General features: G+C 45.4%; 1 protein-coding gene across 7 annotated transcripts in view; it reads right to left on the bottom strand.

Annotated features, from left to right (window-relative positions):
- The window catches only part of PPP2R2C (protein phosphatase 2 regulatory subunit Bgamma), a 208,899-nt gene that overhangs the window by 48,708 nt on the left and 136,237 nt on the right, over window positions 1-23,954 (bottom strand). For all 7 annotated transcript variants that reach the window (XM_077301538.1, XM_077301541.1, XM_077301540.1 and 4 more), the window contains one exon: window positions 13,497-13,661. In XM_077301538.1, coding sequence (XP_077157653.1) covers window positions 13,497-13,661 — 165 coding nt within the window. The remainder of the gene's footprint in view (window positions 1-13,496; window positions 13,662-23,954) is intronic.

Genomic DNA, 23,954 nt, shown 5'->3' with positions numbered 1-23,954 from the left:
GACTCTTTTTTAATCTTTTGACAACTGCTTATGGAGCCAACTTGGCTTCCTTAGGCTCTTTCCATCTTTTCTTCTCAAGGGAATTGTTTGTGATTCAGCCTTCAGTATTTCACTTTTAAGAAACTCCCAGCCCTCTTGGACTCCCATCTCTTTAAGTCTTTCTGACCACAGGACTCTACGCAACATACCTTTAAGTCTGTGAAAATCAGCTTTCCTGAAGTCTAGTCTGTACGTGCAACTACGTAAATGTTTTCTCTTTCCCATGATTGAAAATTGCAAAAGCACATGGTCACTGCTACCAAGTGTGCCCACTACTTCCACCTCATCTACCAGTTCTTCCCTATTGATGAGATTCAAGTCTAAAATAGCAGAGCCCCTGGTTCCCCTCTCTACTTTCTGGGAAATGAAGCTGTCGGCAAGACAAGTTAAGAATTTAACGGAGTTTACATTTTTAGCAGTGTTGGTCTTCCAAAAGATATCTGGGTAATTGAAGTTACCCATGACCACTGTTTTCTCCTGTTTTGAAAATTGTGTAATTTGGTCTAGCAGTATCGCATTCAAGTCCTCTGACTGGCTTGGTGATCCATAGCAGACACCTGCAATAATACCGCTCTCGTTTTCTACTCCTTTTATATTAACCGCAATACACTGAACTGGACTTTCATGCTCAGGTACTGTATTTCTTCACAAGTATAAAGATTCTTAACATATATTGCTACACCTTTGGGCTGAACCTGCGTTGAGCAGGGAGTTGGACTAGTTGGCCTGTGTGGCTCCTTCTAACTCTATGATTCTAGGAATCTATGATTCTACTTTCCCCTTTCTTTTCTCGTCTGTCCCTTCTGAAGAGATTGTACCCCTCAATTTTAGTATTCCAATTGTGAGCATTATCCCACCAAGTTTCTGTGATTCCTGTTAGGTCATAGCCCCCTTCCTCTATTACAACTCCTAGTTCCTCCTGCTTGTTTCCTATAGTCTGTGCATTAGTATAGAGATATCGTAATCTATCCTTTGTGTGCCTCATGGTTTTTGGTTTTTCAACTTTCTTGTAAGCTGGTAGTTCCCTGCTTATGTAACATTCCCTGTGGATTTGAGATCTTCTCATGTTCAGATCTTGCCATCACACCAAGTTCTGAATTTACGTCTTGCTCCCCCTTTGTGTCTAGTTTAAAGCCCTGTTCACCAGGTGTGCAAAGGTCCTCCCAAAAATTCTTTTTCCCTCCCTTGTGAGGTGCACGCCGTCTCCTGATAATAGCCCCTCATATTGACATTGTTGACCATGAGCCAGAAATCCAAATTGTTCCTGTTGACAATATTGACATAGCCAGTCATTAACTTGCATAATTTTTCTCTCTCTTCCTATGCCTCGGACTGGTGAAAACACAACCTGTGCTTCCAGGTCCTTTACCTTTTTCCCCAGGTCCATAAAGTCTTTTTTAATATGTTCCATGTTCTGCTGTCAGTATTATTTATTAATGTATTTGTTTGATTTGATTTCCATACCTCCCTTCCAAGTGGCTCAGGGCGGTTTACATACAACATAGGGGATACATGGAACGAATTAGTACATAACGTAAACAAAAACAACAACAACAACCCAATAACGCAATTTAAGTTATCATAAACAATACAGCAGGAATGGAACCCAGCCAAGGCCCCCGAGAGGACAGACTGGTTCAGGCCATGGAGGGGGGAACCTGTTGACGGTCTCAGGCAAATGCCTGGTGGAGAAGCTCCCTTTTGCAGGCCCTGTGGAATTTTGGGAGTTCGGACACGGCCCTGATCTCTTCAGGGAGCTCGTTCCACCAGGTGGGGGCCAGGACAGAAAAAGTTCTGGCCCTCATTGAAGACTGACGTACTTCTTTGGGGCCAGGGATCACTAGCCAGTTGGAATTGGCAGAGCGTAATGCTCTTTTGGGGGTATAGGCAAAGAGACAGTCTCTTAGGTACACGGGGCCCGGACCGCGTATGGCCCTGTAGGGTGGGTGAGGCTGAGAGAGCCCTGATATCACTGCCTGGTCAGAATCCCTCTCAACCTCCTTTTCTCCAGGCTGAACATTCCCAAGTCCCTCAACCTATCTTCGTAGAGCTTGGTCCCTTGGCCCCAGATCATCCTCGTCACTCTCCTCTGTACCCTTTCAATTTTATCTATGTCCTTCTTGAAGTGAAGCCACCAGAACTGCACACAATACTCCAGGTGTGGTCTGACCAGTGCCGTATACAATGGGACTATGACATCTTATGATTTTGATGTGATGCCCCTGTTGATACAGCCCAAAATGGCATTTGCCTTTTTTACTGCTGCATCACACTGCCTGCTCATGCTTAGTTTACAATCCACAAGTACCCCAAGGTCTCGTTCACACAGTGTTACCTAGAAGCGTATCCCCCATCCAGTAGGTGTGCTTTTCATTTTTCTGACCCAGATGCAGAACTTTACACTTATCTTTGTTAAATTGTTTCTTGTTCTCATTTGCCCATTTTTCCATTGTGTTCAGATCTCGTTGAACTCTCTCTTTGAGTGTGGTTCTCTAACCAATTCCCTATCCACCTAGCTATCTGAAAATCCAGATTGCAGTCCTTGCACACATGCTGCCTTATATAGGCTCCATGGGTCCCAGCTCACGCTGACGCCGTGTGTGCTGTGAGAGTCTCGTGCTAGAGAGAAGGAGGGGAGTCGGAGAACATAACGCACATTCCACACATGTACACTGCGGGCCCAGGATGAGTTGGCTGCTAAGCAGGACAGGCAGTGGCAGCAAAAACACCCAGTGGGCCAGATAAATGTCCTCGGCAGTCCACATTTGTCCAATGGGCTGTGGTTTGAGGACCCCTGTCCTATAGTCTTCCTCAAGCAGCCTGGCCTTTGGGAGATGTGGGAGATGTAGAGGAAGGGGTGGGAAGGAGACAGCCCCCCTGTAGCCTTTTCTGCCTGGCCCAGACTTTGGGAAATGTGGGGGGACTGGAAGGTGGCAGCCTACCCCTCCCGGGGGCCTTCCTGGCCTTGCCTTTGGAAGATGTGGGGGGAGAGAAGGTGGCAGCCTACCCCTCCATGTCCTGCCCAGCTTGGTCTGCCCCCTTTGTCGGTTCTACAGGATGCAGAGAGCCAAAGGAACCACACCAGAGTCACATGTTTGTAAAAAGCAATTTAAGATATATTCTAAGGCTATATTAGCAACAAATAGCAAGTCAGAATAACCCAGTGTGACAGAATACAAAGGAGAATCCCAATCTAACGAGCCCCACTTTCCCCTACAGCTGGAAAGTTGGTATAGATAGTCATGTTCTCTCTAGAAATACTTTCTTTGTGCACAAATTCAGAGTTCATTCCAGCAGAGTCCTTGCAGTTGGAAAAGGATCTCACAATGAGGCTCTCAAACAAAGAAACATCCCACAGTTATAGTTTATCAACTCTTTGATACCTCAAAAATAGAGTCCAATAGCACCTTTAAGACCAACAAAGATTTATTCAAGGCGTGAGCTTTTGAGTGCATGTACTCTTCCTCATCTTCGAAGTGGGCGGTATTCTTCGAAGTGGGCGGTCTTCGAAGTGAACGGTATATAAATGTAAAAAAACCCAAATAAATAAATTAAAGCTTACACCTTGAATAAACCTTTGTTGATGTTAAAGGTGCTATTGGACTCTATTTTTGTTGTGTTATTTCAGACTGATTCTTTGATGTTACAGAGCTGGGGCAATTGAGATGACCCAATGAGCTAACAAGGTCTAAATGGCCACAATATCAGTCAGGCACCAAGGATCAGAGCAGTCTTGATGTTATCATAAATCCAGAAGGGTTGTCACGGGGTAGATTGCCTAAAGATATATTGTCAGGAGGAACATGCTTATGCTGATGCCAGATAACAGACTCATGGAAGGCCAGTGCCCCTCCAAAGCAGCTGTTTTGTGCAGGGCTGATTCTAAAGAAGAAGAAGAAGAAGAAGAAGAAGAAGAAGAAGAAGAAGAAGAAGAAGAAGAAGAAGAAGAAGAAGAAGAATTCTCCAATTCTTGATTAAAAATTTGGTCTATATGGAGCAACAAAAAGTTTCATAGAATGCACAGAATGCACAAATAGTATTGTAATATATATATAGTAGTATGTCTATTTGGTCGATTGACCCATATAAATAATGCATCAATACAAACTGCAATCAATGATAAAAAATTAATCGATATGTGTAGTAAAAATACAAAAGTATTGCTACATAAAAATATTAAGATAATAAAACAATGTTAAAAACAATGTATTGATGGGAACAAATAATATGTTATTGTAGGTAGGGGGGAAGGGTTATAACATGTAGAGAAGAAGAGGGAAGAAACCTCAGGGAAGTTAGCTGCAGGGACAAGGAATCAATACATCTTCTAGAGCAGTCCATTAACCCAAGTGATAAAATGACCTATCCATTACCTATCTATTACTATCGTTCAGACATTCTTTTTGATCTAATTCTAGTAGAGATGTAAAGGAATTTTGCTACCATGTTAGAAATAAGTGGGTCTTTATCCCTTAACAAGAATTTAACTAGAATGTCACTGTTATGTGATGATAGAGATGAATGTCTAGTGTAGTGGGATAATAAGGGGCAGATTAGATATTTTCGGATGGTTTCATAAAAAGGACAATATAATAAGATATGTGAAATTGTCTCATGCCAGGATCACAGGGGCATACACTTAGCTCCAGCGGACACTTGAGAAACCTGCCCTCGAGGGAGGCTGAGGGGAATGAGTTAAAACGTGCTCTTGAGAAGGCCCAACGGTATTTTACTATTGAGATGTTTGTGAGATATGGAGCTGGAGTATTTCTTGACCATCCTTTCAGAGTGCTATAGATTCTAGGAAGAACTGAGAATTCCTCCTGAGAATCTATATCAAAAAGTCATTGTCGTAGGGCAGCTTTGGCTGTTTTAAGGCCAAGTTCTATTAGATGGTTTGGATCGAGGCCCAGAGTTTGAATTTTTCCAATGATTTTACTATTCCATGGGAATTGCGAGGAGACTGCTAAAAATTTCGGGATTAGTCCCTTAGGATGGTGGTAAATTTTTAACCAGTAATTGATGGTTGTCAGCCAGGCATGGGTTTCTACCTTCAGAAGGCCAGATTCTTGGCGTAGAACAACATTTGGTGTGCAGTTAGGTCTTTTATAAAGATATCTCAACAATTTTGATTGTACTCTTTCAAGCAGCACATAGCTCCTATAAGGACCCAATTGGGTACCATATAGGATTTGTGCTAATACCTTTGCAGAATAAAGCTTCAGGGCTGCTGGAATAAATTTACCACCTTTGGTATGAAAGAATCTAAGAATGGCTAGAGGAATTTTTTTTGCAGAATCTGTTACCGAATGGCCACCGTTAAATTGGAAGCTGACTCCTAAATATCTAAAACAATTAACCTGATCAATTATGTGCCCGTCAATATACCAGCAATGTTTCTGGAACCTGTTGTTACAGTGCATTATTTTGGTTTTCTTATAGTTAATAATTAGGTGTTCTTCTTTGCATTGTTGGCTTAAAATAAGCAGAGCGCATTTCAGGCCAATTTTGGTTTGTGAAAGGATCACGGTGTCATCCGCATACATAAGAATTGGTATTTTCTTACCGTCCAGCTTAGGGGCATGGATATCAGAGTTCTGAAAGCATTTGATTAAGGAGAACATAGAAGTTAAATAAAAAGGGGGCTAGGATACAATCCTGTCTCACGCCTTTCTGAGTGTTCACTGGTTTAGTTAGGTTACCCTCGTTACTAAATCTTACTTGCAATCTGGTGTCCTTATGTAACATGACCATCAAATGTAGTAGCCTTTTATCAATGGAGGATTTGGCCAGCTTGGCCCACAATTGGTTTCTTGGGATGGTATCAAAAGCAGCCTTGAGATCAATGAAGGCTGCATATAGGGAGCCCTTAATTGTTGTGACATGTTTATGGATTAAGTATTTCAAGATAAGGCAACCCATGGTTGCTCTCCCTGGTCTGAAGCAAGCTTGTTCATCTTCTAAGATTTTTCTTGTTCTAACCACTTGCATAGTTTAAGGCATAGGTGTTTAGAGTACAGTTTAGAGATCACATTTAGCAGACTAATTGGTCTGTAGTTAGATGGTTCAGATCTGAGCCCTTTCTTGAAGATGGGTATAATTATGGCAAGTCCCCAATCATATGGGATTTGTGCAGTTTGATCTATATATGTAAAGAGTGATGCCAAAATAGGGGCCCACCAATCAATATTAGATTTTAATAGGTCAGGGGAGATAAAGTCACTGCCAGGAGCCTTACCGCATTTTAATTCTTGTATCAGTTGTTTGATTTCAGATATGGCAAATTGTAATATATATATTTTAGTTTCAACATAAGTACAATTTGCCAGGTACCCCCAGATGTCCCTTCAAAAGTGGGACAATCTGATCACCTTATTTTATACCTTTCAGGCAGCCCAATGCAGAGTGATCAGGTTCCTTTAATTGGTAGTTCCTTGAGTGGCAGAATCCCTTATTTGCATCAGTGGCCAAATGCCCACAGACATATTGGCATCCACTAATATGGTGGCACCCACCAAATTACAGACAAAGTCCCCCTGTTATTTGAGTACAGTATGTTGCCTGGTGGAGCACCTCACTTCAGGAGCTGGCTGGGGGAGGCATCGGATCCGCCTCTTCTTGTGGTGATGTTGGAGGTGGCATGGCCAGAGCCTCTGGTGTCTCGTGGAATGCCTGCACCTCTGGTGCTGGTTCTGGGTTGCTCCATGGGGCTGTCATCTTGCTCGCTGTCATCTTGCTCGGCTGTTGCATTATTGAGTGGAAGTGAGGCTGTGTTGAGGGCAGGAAGGCGGTCCCACAGCTGGTTGATGTGGCAATGTAGCAGGTTTCTACCCTCAGTCTGCACTTCATATGACACCGGTCCAGTTTTCTGTAGAATCATAGCCAGGATCCAGCGGGAACCCCCCACATAGTTGCCGACGTAAACCTCGGCTCCACTTGCAAAAGAGCACGGGGTCTGATGGACCTCTCACCCAGGAGGCCAGGTCGTGGTGAGGTTGGGGTTCAAACGGTCAAAGATAGAAGTAAGGCAGCATCCCATTAAGAGTTCAGCTGGGCTTCGGCCGGTTGCTGACAATGGGGTGCTGTGCTGGTGGAACAGCCACTCTGCTAGTCTCTGATGCCAGCTCCCATGCACTATCCTTTTGAGTACATCTTTGGTGGATTGCACCATCCATAAAGCCTGTCCAATGGTGGACAAATGGAACAGGGTGGAAATAACATGCTGGATCAGCAGGGTGTCCGGCAGTCCGTGTGTTGCAAAAAGTGACCTCAGGACATTGATGACTGTCTTGGAAGTCACTGAGGACATGGGGGCCACATCAAGCCACTTTGAATACGAGTTCACAACTAACAGAAAAGTTTGACCATGGAAAGGGACGGCAAAATCCAGGTGAACTCGTGACCATGGGGTTTTAGTCAACTCCCACGCCTGTAATGGAGCCTGTGGCATCTGTGGGCCATTTTCCTGGCATGTGCCACAGCACTTGACTATGTCCTTGTCGATTCCTGGCCACCACAGGTAGCTGCGTGCCAGAGCCTTCATGTGGAATATTCTGGAGTGGCTGACATGCAAATCTGCCAACATCCAAGATTGGAGCTTAGGGGGCACCACTACATGATTTCCTCACAGTAGGCAGCCTTTGTGGGCAGGCAATTCATGCTGCCTTGTGGTGAATGGGTCAAAAACAGCCAAAGGTGTGTCCTTTGGCCACCCTCTCCATACCCAGTTTAAGACACGGCTGACAATCTTGACAGATGCAGCAGCAATGTCAGAGGCATGAAGGGGAGGATCAGGTAGCTCCTAAAGAAGCAGGATGCAATGCGCAGATGACAGGTCAGCATCGATCCCCGGGAGTGGCAGGCGACTGAAGGCATCAGCGTGGCCCATGTACTTGCCTGGACGGTGCTGCAGCATGAACTGGTATCCACTCAAGAAGATAGACCACCTCAGCATCCTAGACGACAGGATTTGAGGTGTCTGCTTGCCTGGGGTGAAGAGCCCTAGTATCTGCTTATGGTCTGAAAAGACAAGGAATGGCCTGCCAAACAAAAAACCATGGAATATTTTCACCCTGGCCACGATGGCCAGGGCCTCCTTGTCGATCTGCACACAGTTGTGCTCAGGAGCCGATAATATGCGGGAATAGAAGGCGATCGATGCTTCCTGGCTGTCAGGGTACCAATGACACAGGACGTTTCCAATGCCATAGGGTGAGGCATCGCATGCCAAGGTTAGCGGCAGGGCCTCCGAGTAGTGCACCAAGATGCTGTCTGACGATAGCAGGCATTTGACAGCCTCGAACACAGCTTGGTGTTGCCTGGTCCAGGACCACGGCTTGCTTTTGTCCAGCAAATGGTGCAGTCGTTCTGCCACGGACGCCTTGTTTGGCAGGAATGCATGATAAACGTTCAGGAGGCCGAGGAACGCCCGTAGCTAAGTCCATGAAGGAGGCGCAGGAGCTTGCTTGATCGCCTGGACCTTGGACAGTGTAGGATGCATATCTGATGTGTCCACAAGGAAACCCAGGAATTCAACTGCAGGAAAACCCAGTTGACATTTCTCCTCCTTGACTCAGAGAACTGCACCATGAAACTTGGACAGGACAGACCGGAGCTGGGAAGCCACATCTTCTTCCAACGACCCACAGATAAGAATGTCATCAAAAAATGGAACCACCCGGGCAGCCCTCATAGGAAGTCCTCCATCAAGTTTTGGAAGATGCCCGGAGCTGTGCTGACCCCGAATTGTAACCACTTGACCCAGAATGAGTTCCGATGCATCCCAATAGTTTGTGCGTCTGTGGTAGTCTCGTTGACTGGAGGTTGTTGGTAAGCATGGGCAAGGTCAAGCTTTGTGAAGAACTTGCCTCCTGTGAACGATGCCAGCAGGTAGCCAACTACAGCAACCGGGTACGCATGTTGTTGTAGGGCCTTGTTGATGGTGCATTTGTAAGCTGCGCAAATGCGGTCAGCCTTCAACGGCGTCAAGATTGGGATTTCCCATTTGGCATGTGGCACTGGTTCCAGGATGCCTTGGCTAATTAGACAGTTCAATTCCTCGTCTATGTGTGGCTTGAGGGCAAAGGGCACTCAGCGGGCCTTCAGACAATTCAGCATGACTGCTGGGGCGAGATCGAAGGAGATGGGCGGGCCCATGCACAAGCCAAGTGTGCCGTCGAATACGGCCCCGAACTCTGTGCAGACAGCCTCCACTTGTGAGGGCTGCAGGTGATGGATGCCAGAGATGTCGATGCCGAGCAGGGTGACCCAGCAGGCTGTTGCGGCAGTCCTCAAAGATGACCAGCTGTAACGCCTTGGTGATGGACTTATGTTGCACCTGGAAGGTGCCGATGCCAATGACAGGTTCCCCTGAAAGTCAGTCAATCGCAGTCCAAGGGGGCGCAGGTGTGGAACTCGCTGGAGACGGAGCTTATCGAGGGTCTCCTTTGAAATGATGGAGAAGGAAGACTCAGAGTCCAGTTCCATACTACAAGGAGCTCCTTCTATTTTGACTGTCACACGTATCCTCCGTTGAATACTGTCAGTTGATTGGATTGTGATAGGTCATGATTCTTGGTAAATCTGAGTCTGAGCCAAGGTGCCAGTCCTTGCACTGGAACATTGTTCGGTTAGACTTTTTCTTTTGTTGTTTTGCTGCTTTTCCTTGGCAGCCCTGGAACCAGGCGTCGCTTGGGTGTTCCAAAACTGCTGGGTTGGACCGGCATTGTGGCCACGTTCGCCACAGAGCTTGCACTGTACCTCTCGGAAGCGGCACGTCTTCCTCGGGTGCCGGCCATCACAGCTGGCGCAGGCAGTTGGCTTTCCCCCCCAGTCCCCACATCTCTCAAATGAGGATGGTCAAACTTCTTAAATCTCTACTTCGGATGTGCTGCCTCACTGTTGGTGGTGTGGACTGGGGCTGTTTTCTGGCACAGTCTGGCAGATGTACGAGCCTGGCGACTGCCTCATCGAGGGCTTTCTGGAATGTCAAGTCCCGCTGTGAGAAGAGGTGCCTTTGAGTTCGTTCATCTCGCAGGCCACACGCAAGACGATCTCTCAGCATCTGCTCGGCATTCTCAAATGCACAGTGGCGAGCGGCCAGTTGCAGTGCTGCCACGAACTCGGTGACAGATTTTCCCTAGTACTGGCTTCGGTGGTAGAAGGCATTTGCCAGCTGAAGGTTGAAGGAGATCTCTGCCAGCTGGGGGTTGAAATGGTTTTGGAGCTTCTTGACAATTGTCTCATATGGTGCCTCTTTGGGTTTGACCGGAGCAAGCCGGTCCCAGGTGAGGGCAAACATTGCGTTTCCACACATGCTGAGGAGCCTGATGCTAGCTTCTTTGCAGGATCAATCATGTTATTAGCTTCAAAGAAGTACTCTAATCTAGCAACATTTCTCTTCTTCACCTCCTGTGTTGGGCGCAAGGTTTTTTGGGGGACAGGGGTGGCGTGAGAGTCCTGCCCCTTCCATAGTCCATATCCACTGTCCAGGTTTGTGCATCGCCTAATGATGTCTTCACATCAATAATTAAACCTTTTATAAGGATAATGGCAAATACAACCATGTTTCTTATTGAATCATTATTCTACATTAAAATATTTGTTTTTATTGCCAACTGTCTACTGGTTGCCAACAGGAACGTGTCCAGAGGAGGGCAACAAAGATGGTGAGGAGTTTGGAGACCAAGACATATGAAGAAAGGTTGGGGGAGCTTGGTCCATTTAGCCTACAGAGGAGACGACTGAGAGGGGATCTGATAACCATCTTCAAGTATTTAAAAGGCTGCCATATGGAGGATGGAGTAGAGTTGTTCTCTCTTGCCCCAGAGGGACAGACCAGAATGAATGGGATGAAATTAATTCAAAAGAAATTACATCTACACATCCGGAAGAAGTTCCAGACAATTAGATCAGTTTCTCAGTGGAACAGGCTTCCTCGGGAGGTGGTAGGTTCTCCCTTTTTGGAAATTTTTAAACAGAGGCTAGATAGCCATCTGATGGAGAGGCTGTTTCTGTGAAGGCAAAGGGGTGGCAGGTTACAGTAGATGAGAAATTGGGATGTGAGTGTCCTGCATAGTGCAGGGGGTTGGACTAGATGACCTAGGAGATCCCTTCCAATTCTATGGTTCTATGATTCTATGATTCCAGGACAGGGCACATGGCTGGCCTGCTTCTGTTCCTGTAATAGTAACCTAGTCTGCAAAAATCACAAGTGAGAGCCTTTCCTGCATGAAGGTAACACCTGATCATTTACCTGCAGGACACTTCTGCAATTCTTATGAGAGTACCTCTTGGTGGTTTCCATCTATTAATAGTTTTGTATTTTGAAAGGGAACTTTCCAACAGATTTTTTTTTGGTGGTGTTTGGTCTGAAATTGGAAATGAAGTGTAGGTAAATTGAACCAGGACTGCGTTGAATGTTCAGGGCAAGGGTAGGGAATTGAAATGCTACCTTTGTTGTGGTTCTTCAGTATTGTTTGGAGGTATATCACCTACCCACCCTGTAGCTTTTTCCCTGTTCATTCCTCTTCAGATGAACCCATATTGGAGGAGATGACATAATTACTTGAAATGAATCTGATCTGGTTATTGGCTAACATCAATGATGGAAGGAGTCCATTTAGAGTGGGGGTTGGCATACAGGGGATGGTAAATCCTGGTCAATCACAAATTAAATATTTTTGCAGCCTATGACCTCCTAAAGCAAATGAAAATGGAGAACATGTTTAAATTCTGGTGGGGTTCTTGCAAAGTGGGTTTTTCTGTTTCGGCTCAAACTTACCAGTCTTAAAGACTGAGTGTCCACCTCTCTGCTGATGACTTCCAACTGAAATAGGCCAAATGCCAACTTTTCTGATGTTTTACAATTCTAGTATATTAGGATACTTTAGTCTTCTCACTTTCCAGCAACATCAGAACATTAACAAGAACCATAAACATAAAATTGAACCTAAAATTCCGCTTACAGAGAGATCATAGCTTTAGATGTTGAATTTGCTGTACTAGCACAAGCTGGCAATTGTCAGCAACATATGGACATGAACAAATATACCACACCATTATTGCAATTTTCTCAAAACTTCAGAGCAAAGCAGATTTGCAAAAATTATGAAAAAAAGCAAGGGAAATCCTGGGGGCCATTCCGCACAGGAAAAAAAATAGCCTTACACCAGCACAATGGCATAATGCTAAAAAACAAACAAACAAAAAACACACACGCCTCCTGGAATTCCTTACCTGCTGGCTCCTCTGCTGCCATCTAGCACTTCCTGCCATTTTGCATGCCTGCTTGAAATGGTGGGAGAGGGGAACATGCTAGACACACTCCTCTCTTCCTCCTGTCAATCAAGACAGGTGGCCAATCACCTTTCTCGCTCTTTTAAAGGAACCACAATGACCGCTAATTTTTTTAAATGAGATTTATTTGTTTAAACGCATATGTGTTTATTCATGGATGCATAGGGCTCCTTTCACTGCAATCCCTCTTGCAATCCGGAGCCTTGAAGCTTAAAAATATTGGGGGGGGCAATTTGTGGGGTTTTTTGGCGGGGAAGAGGCATGCTTTGTGGGCAAACTGGTGGGGAAAAGTTAATTTTGTCCTCTGCCTGGGCGATTGTGCGCCTACTTGCTGCTCCAGGAAGGGTTTTTTTTAAAGAAAGCCCCATTCTGGGTTAAGAGAGAGGGAGGCAGGCTTGAGGGTGGGCACTGGAGCTGGAGTTCTCACTACTTCGGCCACTTTGGTAACGCACGTGTCTTGTGCGAGTGTCTTGCTGGCTGCTCTCAGCCTGCTAACGCTACAGGGCAGTGGGAATCCAGTTTTGTGGATTCCCCTGCAAGCATTTTAAAATGGAGGATGTAGCTGGCAGTTTATGTTGATAATTCTTATATAGGATTTTTATTGTTTACGGCGTCGTGCAAAACGCCAAAAATATGGCGTCTGCAAATGGTAAGATTCTCACTTTTTAAATTGGGTGCGGAATGGCCCTGGGAGATGCATGAATACATAATAATGATGCTGTGGGAAAGCAGGAAGAAAAATCCCAACAGTTTCCAACACCAATTCCTGGCAGCCAGACCCACCCACTGTCTGGAGTCACTGGAAGCAAGGAGAGGTTTAGGGGCACTGCCCAAGATGCTGGTCTGATCTCTATCACAACATCACACATCTAGGCCATCTAGGCCACCAAACAGTCAATTACTTGTTGCAGCTGAGTCAGGAGGCCTGGACCCTGACACTTCCTCCTGGGCAGCTACAAAGCTCGTGTTTTTTACTTCAAAGCCAAAGTGAAGCAGAAAGCCTTCTGGCAAACTATTAGCTTCTGTCTGTAGCAAGCAGACCCATTTGCAAGTCACTCAGGTGGCTGACATGGTGCCAGTGAGCCATCTTTACCTGCAGTACACATCTGGCAACATTCAGGACAACATTTAACCAAAAGGCCCATCGGGCAGCAACTCACGTTTGGAATGTTTGTCGCAGAGGGCCGAGGCCCTCATGTCGCAAAGCCGGAGAGATCCTTTGCTGCTGCTGTAAACAAAGAGATTGCAATGATGAGGATGGAACTCAGAGGCAGTGATGACTTCGGTCAAATCCTCCATGTTGGCTGGCTTGATATCTACAATGTCTGTGCAGAAATAGTATTAAGGAACCAGATACTGTTAGGAGAAAGAGATCATTTTACTGTTTTTCAAATATATTCACCCATTACTCTTTGCATAATGATTTCCCGCAGAGAACCATTTCACATGAAAGAAGAGGAAATACAGCCAAACCAATTTCATGTTCCCTTTGAACACTGATCTGCCCACCATGTGTTATGCAAACTAACATAAGTGCATCGGAAGAGCTCTGCTGGACCAGGCCAACAATCCATCTAGTCCAGCATTCTGTCTCACACAGTGGCCAACCAGTTTCTCTGAAGGGCCAACAACAGGACTCTGTCACTTTTGTTTTAAAGTACAAGCAAACTAAAACAAGGATGAGAGAAGACTTAAACTATCAATGAGCATCAGTTAGAAAAAATTTACTTCATCTAGCAGACATCACTCATTAAAGCTTTTTTTTTTCAATTTGATTCCCCACACACACACTTTTAAATGCAATGACCGGTTTAAAGCACTGGATGAAAAGCGAACATAGAACACATAAAGTTGTTAAACTGGCCAGGGCCATTTTGGTCTGCTGGAAAGCTCTCCCCCATGAGATCAGGACCCTGAGGGATCTAGGACAATTCTCCAGTTCTCCAAGGCTGTTCTGCCAAGACTACAGTTGAGGTCAGAGACGAAACTGGAATTCTGGCCCCCCGCCCAAAACATCAGTCTGCTCAGGATATCAACTAAACCTCACCAGAGGAATAAGAATGTTTACATCACCCCTCTCAACAGAAGACAGGAGGCAACTTTAGAATTATTCATTTAAACTCTATTGTAAATTACCAATGATTTTAATCTTTATGTTGATAATGCTTATATAGGATTTTTATTATTTATTATATATATTGTTACCCACCCTGAACCTTCAGGGAAGGGTGGGTTATAAATAAATGATTATTATTTTATTTTACAAAACGGTAAAAGCTATAAGCGTAAAGCGTAAAGCGTAAAGCAGGGGTAACCAACCTGTGGTCCTCCAGATGTTCACGGACTACAATTCCCAGGAGCCCCTGTCAGCATTTGCTGGCAGGGGATCCTGGGAATTGTAGTCCATGAACATCTGGAGGTCCACAGGTTGACTACCCCTGGCGTAAAGGATTTGGGCTGCAGCTTTTTGAAAAAGTGCACAGATTCATTAAATGATTATTTACACTTGAATTGTGCACCCAGGCTCAACATATTACAGACTGTTTTATGTATCGTTCTCTGTTATGATGTAAACCGCCCTGAGCCTCCGGGGAGGGCGGTATATAAGTATGATAAATAAATAAATTAATAAATAAATAAATATATGGAAATGTTATGCAAGATACCACAAGGAAAAAGTACCTTTTTTCTCTATTTAGAGAAGCCTATAGATTTTTAAAATGTGAACGTCTCCTTTGCATTAGGTGATTGATGTATAGAGAAATCAGGAGCAATCCTCCTCCCCAGTCAGTATCACCCTACATTATAGCTTATATTTGTTTGGTTTTAAGCAAATCTTTGATGTAGACTTACCTGTGCTGCGCCCGGTGCCTCTGCCAGGACTGCTGGAGCAACTCTGATGAATGCCACCCAGAGAAATTGGGCTCAGCTCGCTGGATCACTTGGCTTGCACACCGCCCCAGAGAGACCGGGTCCAGCCACTTCTGTGCTTGCCACGGTGCCTTAAGCCATAGGGGCCACTGATTGGTCATGGCGTCAGCACCAACTGCCAGCCAATCACAAGCACGCCATGGCCACCGCTTCAAAATTCGAACCCTTCCTAGGAGATGATGCCGAGGACTGGGAATCCTACATTGCCAGATTAGAGCACTTCTTTGAAGCCAGCGACATCATCGATCCTGCAAAGAAGTGCAGCACGCTCCTCAGCATGCATGGAAGGGCAACGTTTGTCCACGCCCAGGACCTGCTTGCTCTGGTCAAACCCAGAGAGGCCAAATACAAGACAAGAAGCTCCAAGACCATTTTGACTCTCAGCCGGCAGAGATCGCCTGTTGTGATGCTTTCTGCTGCCAAAGCCAGTTCGAGAACAGCCCCGGTCCACGCCACCAATGCCAACAGTGAGGCCAGCGTGTCCGAAGAGGAGATAGAAGAGGTTCGACCCTCCTCACTCAAGAGATGCAGGGAAAGGAAACAACAGCCAACTGCCTACCAGCTGTGGTGGCCCACACCCGAGGAAGATGTGCCACTTCCGAGAGGCACAGTACAAGCAGTTTTGGAAGACCCAAGTGATGACTAGTTCCTGGGTTGCCAAGGACAAGCACCAAAACAACAACAAAAATAGTCTAACCACACCATGTTCCAATGCAATGACTGGTGCCTCAGTACAGACTCAGATTTGAATGCTATCTACCACGAATCATGACCTATCACAATTCAGTCAACTGACAGTATGCAAAAGGAGGTCCGTGTGATGGTCAACATAGAAGGAGCTCCCTGCAGTATGGAACTGGACTCAGGGTCTTCCTTCTCCATCATTTAGAAGGTAACCCTTGATAAGCTCTATCTCCGATGAGATCCATGCCTGCGAACCCTCGGACTGCGATTGACTGACTTCCAGGGGAACCGCATCTCTGTCATTGGCATCGGCACTTTCCGGGTGCAATGTAAGTCCATTTGCAAGGACTTACGGCTGGTCATCATCAAGGACCGCCACACCAGGCTCCTGAGTCTTGAATGGTTCGTCCCGCTTGGCATTTATCTCTGGCATCTATCGCTTCCAGCTCTCGCCACTTAAGACAGTCTGCACTAAATTTGGGGCCGTATTCGACGGCACACTTGGCTGCTACACGGGCCCACCAATCTCCTTCGATCTCGACCCAGCAGTCGCTGATTAGTCTGAAGGAACGCTGAGTGCCCTGTGCTCCCAAGCCACGCATAGACAAGGAATTGGGCTGCCTAATTAGCCAAGGCATCCTGGAACCAGTGCCACTGCAAAATGGGAAACCCCTAACATGATGCCGTTGAAGGCTAACGGGAGCATCCCGCAGATTACAAATGCACCATAAACAAAGCCTTACAACAACATGTGTACCTGGTTCCTGTGGTCAGCCACCTGCTGGCATCAACCGCAGGAGGCAAGATCTTCACAAAACTTGACCTTGCCCAGTCTTACCAACAACTTTCAGTCAGTGAGACTGCCGCAGATGCACAAACCATTGTGACGCATCGGGGCGCATTCCAGGTCAAGTGGTTACAGTTCGGGGGCAGCACAGACCCCAGCATTTTGCAAAGTTTAATGGAGGACCTCCTGTGAGGGCTGTGCGGAGTGGTTCCATATTTTGATGACATGCTGATCTGTGGGTCATTGAGAAGAGCTAGCTTCCCGGACCCTGTCAGTCCTGTCCAAGTTCCATTGTGCAGGTCTCCGAGTCAAGAAGGAGAAATGTCAACTGTGTGTTCCTGCAGTTGAATTCCTGGGGTTCCTTGTGGACTCGTCAGGTATCCACTCTACACAGGTTGGATACAAACTTTTCTTGGATGCTTTAATCATAGAATCATAGAATCATAGAGTTGGAAGGGGCCATACAGGCCATCTAGTCCAACCCCCTGCTCAACGCAGGATCAGCCCTAAGCATCCTAAAGCATCCAACCTAAAAACAACCTAAATGTACTTTACATTTGTCCCTATTGGATTTCATTTTATTTAGTTGTGCCCACTTCTCAAGCCTATCAAGGTCATCCTGTATTCTGTCTTCGGTTGTGTTTGCTACCCATCCCAGTTTAGTATCATCTGCAAATTTAATAAGTATCCCCTCTAATCCCTCATCCAAATCATTTATAAATATGTTGAATGACAAAGGTCCCAGGACAGATCCCTGCGGCACTCCACTTGTCACTCTTCTCCAAGAGGATTCTGAACCATTAACAAGTACCCTTTGGGTACAATTTGTCAACCAGTTATCAATCCACCTGACAGAATTAGGTTTCATACTGCATTTTACCAGTTTCTCAACAAGAATATCACGAAGAATCTTGTAAAAAGCTAACCTACAGGCTGTGAGGTGAAGTGGGCAAGAGTTGGGGTAGAGGAACTCCCCCCAGTTAAGGAAATTTTTCCATTCTGGCAGGTGGACAAACCTCCCTTGGGATAGGTGAAAAAGGGAACCAGGTCTTTTGGGTACTATGCACTGCAGGTTGTCTGTGTTGAACTTTGTCACCAGCCTGCTTATGAGACCCAAGGGAGGGAATGCATAAGAAAGGTAACCAACCCAACAATGGAAAAAAGCATCCCCTAGGGAAGCAGGAGTAGAAGCCTCAGCACTTTGTATTGCTTGACATGGCAAAAAGATCTAAGGCTGGCATTCTCCATGGCTGAAAGATGGGAAGCAGTTATTCTGTCATCAGAGACCATTCCTGGATCTGATTTACATCTCTGCTTACATCTCTGTCCAAGAGTTCACTTCCCCTGCAATATGAATTGCTGACAAAAGAGCCTCATTGGTGATGGCCCACGTTCTTGTGGATATACTTATATGATATCGACGGTCTTGTGGATATACTTATATGATATGCTGCAGCTGTCTGTAATGATCAGTACCAGCTTTCCTTTGTCTGAAAAGAACATTCCTTATAGCTCACATTTCTAGTCTGTTAATCTCTAAAGAAACTTCCTGTTTATGCCAGATGCCACTGGCTGAAAGGTGTAGATAGTGTGCCCCCCAACCTTCATAGAATCATGGAGTTGGAAGGGGCCATACAGGCCATCTAGTCCAACCCCCTGCTCAACGCAGGATCAGCCATAGGCATCCTAAAGCATCCAAGAAAAGTGTGTATCCAACCTTTGCTTGAAGACTGAGTGCGGTTCTCTAACCAATTCCCTATCCACTTAACTACCTGAAAATCCAGATTGCATTCCTTCAACTTATCCATCAGAACATCATGGGGAACCTTGTCAAAAGCTTTACTAAAATCCAACTAAATGATATCAACCGAATTTCCCCGATCCAGCAAACCTGTTACTTGGTCAAAAAAAGAAACCAGGTTGGTCTGAATCATAAAATCATAGAGTTGGAAGGGGCCATACAGGCCATCTAGTCCAACCCCCTGATCAACGGAGGATTAGCCCTAAGCATCCTAAAGCATCCAAGAAAAGTGTGTATCCAACCTTTGCTTGAAGACTGCCAGTGAGGGGGAGCTCACCACCTCCTTAGGCAGCCTATTCCACGGCTGAACTACTCTGACTGTGAAAAATATTTTCCTGATATCTAGCCTATATCGTTGTACTTGAAGTTTAAACCCATTACTGCGTGTCCTCTCCTCTGCAGCCAACAGAAACAGCATCCTGCCCTCCTCCAAGTGACAACCTTCCAAATACTTAAAGAGGGCTATCATGTCCCCTCTCAACCTCCTTTTCTCCAGGCTGAACATTCCCAAGTCCCTCAACTTATCTTCATAGGGCTTGGTCCCTTGGCCCCAGATCATCTTCGTCGCTCTCCTCTGTACCCTTTCAATTTTATCTACGTCCTTCTTGAAGTGAGGCCTCCAGAACTGCACACAGTACTCCAAGTGTGGTATGACCAGTGCCGTATACAATGGGACTATGACATCTTGTGATTTTGATGTGATGCCTCTGTTGATACAGCCCAAAATGGCATTTGCCTTTTTTACCGCTGCATCACACTGCCTGCTCATGTTTAGTTTACAATCCACAAGTACTCCAAGGTCTCGTTCACGCACAGTGTTACCTAGAAGCGTATCCCCCATCCAGTAGGCATGCTTTTCATTTTTCTGACCCAGATGCAGAACTTTACACTTATCTTTATTAAATTGCATCTTGTTCTCATTTGCCCATTTTTCCATTGTGTTCAGATCTCATTGAACTCTGTCTCTATCTTCCGTAGTATTTGCCAGTCCTCCCAATTTGGTGTCATCTGCAAACTTGATGAATAATCCCTCCACCCGCTCATCTAGATGATTAATAAATATGTTAAAAAGTACCGGGCCAAGCACCGAGCCCTGAGGTACCCCGCTACTCACCTCTCTCCAGTCTGATGAAACACCATTGAGAACAACTCTTTGAGTGCGGTTCTCTAACCAATTCCCTATCCACCTATCTGAAAATCCAGATTGCATTCCTTCAATTTATCCATCAGAACATCATGGGGAACCTTGTCAAAAGCTTTACTAAAATCCAAGTAAATGACATCAACCGAATTTCCACGATCCAGCAAACCTGTTACTTGGTCAAAAAAGGAAACCAGGTTGGTCTGGCAGGACCTGTTGGAGACAAATCCATGCTGACTTCCTTGGATCACCAAATTGTCCTCCAGATGTTTGCAGATCGCTCCCTTTAATATCTGCTCCATTATCTTCCCCACAACAGAGGTCAGACTCACTGGTCTGTAGTTTCCCGGGTCATCCTTCCTCCCTTTTTTGAAGATCGGAATAACATTTGCTCTCTTCCAGTCCTCCGGGACATCTCCAGTCCTTAAAGAGGTTTCGAAGATGATGGACAAGGGCTGTGCAAGTTCTCTGGAAAGTTCTTTGAGTACTCTCGGGTGCATTTCATCCGGACCAGGGGATTTGAACTCATCCAGTGCAGCTAAATGCCTCTCGACAACCTCTCTATCCATGTTAATCTGCCACCCAGACACTGTCCTTTGGCTACGGCCATCTCTAGATGTGCCTAGAAACTTTGACCTGTGGGAAAAAACAGATGTAAAATAGGCACTAAGCCTTTCTGCTTTCTCTGCATCTTCCGTTAGAGTTTGTCCATCCGCACCCAACAGTGGGCCTATTGCCTCCTTTACTTTACGTTTGCTCCTCACATAACTGAAAAATCTTTTCTTGTTACAATGGGCTTCCCTGGCCAATCTTAGCTCACTCTCAGCTTTGGCCTTTCTGATGATTGATCTACAGTGCCTAGTAACCTGTAGGTATTCTTCTTTAGAGCTCTGTCCTTCCCTCCATTTCCTGAACATTTTCCTTTTCTTTCTTAGTTCCTCTTGAAGTTCTCTGTTCATCCAAATAGGCTTCTTAGAGCTCCTGCAGTGTTTTCGTCTTTCTGGGATAGTCATTGATTGAGCATGCAATAACTCCTGTTTGAGTAGTGCCCACCCTTCACATGCTCCCTTCCCTTCCAGCATTCTCGTCCATGGTATGACACTCATCATGTCTCTGAGTTTATTAAAGTTTGCCCTACGAAAATCCAACATCCGCGTCTGGCTACAAGCTTCCTTGGCTCCCCATCTCAAAAGGAATTCTATGAGGACATGGTCACTTCCCCCTAGGATCCCCACCTCCTTCACCTCATCCACCAACTCTTGCCTGTTGGTCAGTATTAAGTCCAGTATGGCTGAACCTCTTGTGGGTTCATCTACCATTTGACAAATGAAATTGTCAGCCAGGCAGGTCAGAAAGTTGCATGACTGAGGTCTGGCAGGACCTGTTGGAGACAAATCCATGCTGACTTCCTTGGATCACCAAATTGTCCTCCAGATGTTTGCAGATTGCTCCCTTTAATATCTGCTCCATTCTCTTCCCCACAACAGAGGTCATACTCACTGGTCTGTAGTTTCCCGGGTCATCCTTTCTCCCTTTTTTGAAGATTGGAATAACGTTTGCTCTCTTGCAATCCTCCAGGACATCTCCAGTCCTTAAAGAGGTCCCGAAGATGATGGACAAGGGCTGTGCAAATTCTCTGGAAAGTTCTTTGAGCACTCTCGGATGCATTTCATCTGGACCAGGGGATTTGAACTCATCCAGTGCAGCTAAAGGATGCAGATGTCTTTATACTAACGCCCGAAGCATGGGCAATAAAAAGGAAGAGCTGGAACTTCTCATGCTGATGGAAAGGTATGATCTAGTAGGCATCACAGAAACTTAGTGGAATGATTCTCATGACTGGAATGTAATGGTGGATGGATATGAACTGTTCAGAAAAAAAACAGAATAGATCGAAGAGGTGGAGGAGTGGCACTGCATGTGAGGAAAGGGCTTACCTGTCAGGAAATTCTAGTGAAGGAGAGCATATCTACAGTGGAAAGCATCTGGGTGAGAATAAGAAAGGGGAAAACAAACAGTGTGGTGGTTGGTGTCTGCTACCGACCGCCTGACCAATGAGAGGATGTGGATGCTGCACTTTGTGAGCAGCTTGAGAAAATATCCAAGCGGCAGGACCTTGTCATCATGGGTGACTTCAATTTCCCAGATGTGTGCTGGGAAACAAACTCTGCGAAGCGTCCTCAGTCATGCAAGTTTCTGACCTGCCTGGCTGACAATTTCATTTATCAAATGGTAGATGAACCCACAAGAGGTTCAGCCATATTGGACTGAGCGATGGTATTCCGGGACATGTCATTCATTCCACATGGACCATCACAAATTGGTAGCGATCCGTAGATTTCAGGAGTTTGGGCAGCCATTCTGAAACATCTTTAATTTTCGCCCCTGGCAAGCAACACACCTCTCGGTTTAGGGGGTCGGGCCCAGCCACATGGCGATCCATTCCTCTTAGCAGGGAGTCTCCAATTACCAGTACTCTCCTTTTTTGCTTGCAGGTAAGCATCTGTGTACAAAACTATTTTCTCCTCTTGGACCCCTTGTCTTGACCTTAGACAAGTTAGAGGGATCAGCCCACCATGAAAGAGACCATAAAACCGACCTTGGAATTGAAAAATGTTTCCAACTCTGGATGGAATGAAGTTTACACATTGATAAAAACCATAGCTGGAGTGTCCTCATATGCAGTGTGATATAAGGTGTAACTGCTGTGTTAGATGCCATATGACCTAGTAATCTTTGAATCTGCTCTACAGAGTGGGAGCGGATCTTACTAGCCCGCCTAGCTATGGAGGAGTTTAGGGCCACCCTAGCAGGGGGTAAAAACACCATCCCCATCCAATAGCGCTCCTATAAATTCTAGGGCGTAGGGGTAAGAAGAGACTACTTCCAGTTCAAAATGAACCCTAGGGATTGCAACAGGTTTACTGAAATGGAAACAGAGGAAGAGAGGTCTTCCTCTGGAATGGCCAATGAAAAGCCAATCATCGAGTTACGGGTAAACCACTATACCCTGCCTTCAGAGGTGAGTCACCACCACATTGGTGACTTTAGTAAAAACCCATGGGACAGAGGCTAAGCCAAAGGGTAGGACCATGTATTCATAATGGCCCCCCTGATATAGAACCAGAGGTATTTTGTACAGGTAGTGTGGATAGACACATGGAAATACGCATCTTTGAGGACCACCATGGCAAACCATAAACCTCCAGACAGAAGGGGAAGGAGTTCAGTGGTAGATAACATTAGAAATCTTTTTACAGAAATGAATTCATTTAAATCACTTGGATCCAAAATGGCTCTTTTACCACCTCCTTTCTTATATATAAGAAAGTATGTGGAATAAAACCGTTTCGAAATTGGAGAAGGGCCTAGGCAAACAACAGCCCCCTTCTGCAGGATGTCATTCACCTCAGACAAGGTATTGGAATTGTGTGTGTCCCAATGTGCTTGTGGATAATTAAACCTTGGAGTTCCATAAATTCCAAATAATAACCATCTTTTATTATTGAACGAACCCAATTATTTTTGTTACAAAACACCAAATATCAAAATAGACGGCCAACCTACTAACCAATGTAAGTGATGTGGTCAGTTATTGACACTGTGACTGCCTGGGATGAGCATCACTTTCAGAGTTGTTCTGGTGGTTATACCTGCCTCCCCTCCTGCAGAATTGCTGCTGATAATGGGTAGCAGAAGAAGAATCCCTAGCCCTGATGACAAAGTAATGGGAGGGGTAGTCGGGCTGAGAATAAAATAAGCTTGACCCCATTGCCTGGGGCAAGGATGTACTGTAGAAGAACCCCCGATATCCAAGACGTTGCCTGCAGATGATACGTTCTCATTTTCTCTAAAACCTCATATGCACCAAATTAGCATGGACTCTCAGAACCTCTGAGATAGTCTCTTCTGTCAACATATATCCACATCGTAAATAATGTTTGGGCAAATAGGGCCCCATTAAAAATAATGAGATTTCACCTTCTCTGCACTAGAGAAGGCTTCCTTCCATCAGTGCACTTCCAAAATGCCTTATTTCTTTACTATAAAATCAGAGTCCAGTAGCACCTTTAAGACCAACAACTGGATTTTATTGTGCTACTTCAGACCAACACGGCTACTCATTTGAGGTTACTTCTTTACTGTGAAAGGATAGCTCTGCAGGGAGCACCTAGTCAACATGAAAGTAACAAGCGATGAGTGGATGTTGTCGAGGATTTCACTGCTTGAGGTCTCAGAAATAAACACATACTGTTATGAGAACCTAGGAATGA

Source organism: Paroedura picta, chromosome 10 (genome assembly GCF_049243985.1).
Source record: "Paroedura picta isolate Pp20150507F chromosome 10, Ppicta_v3.0, whole genome shotgun sequence".
In the NCBI taxonomy this organism is placed as follows: domain Eukaryota; kingdom Metazoa; phylum Chordata; class Lepidosauria; order Squamata; family Gekkonidae; genus Paroedura; species Paroedura picta.
This window is presented reverse-complemented; position numbering and strand designations above follow the sequence as displayed.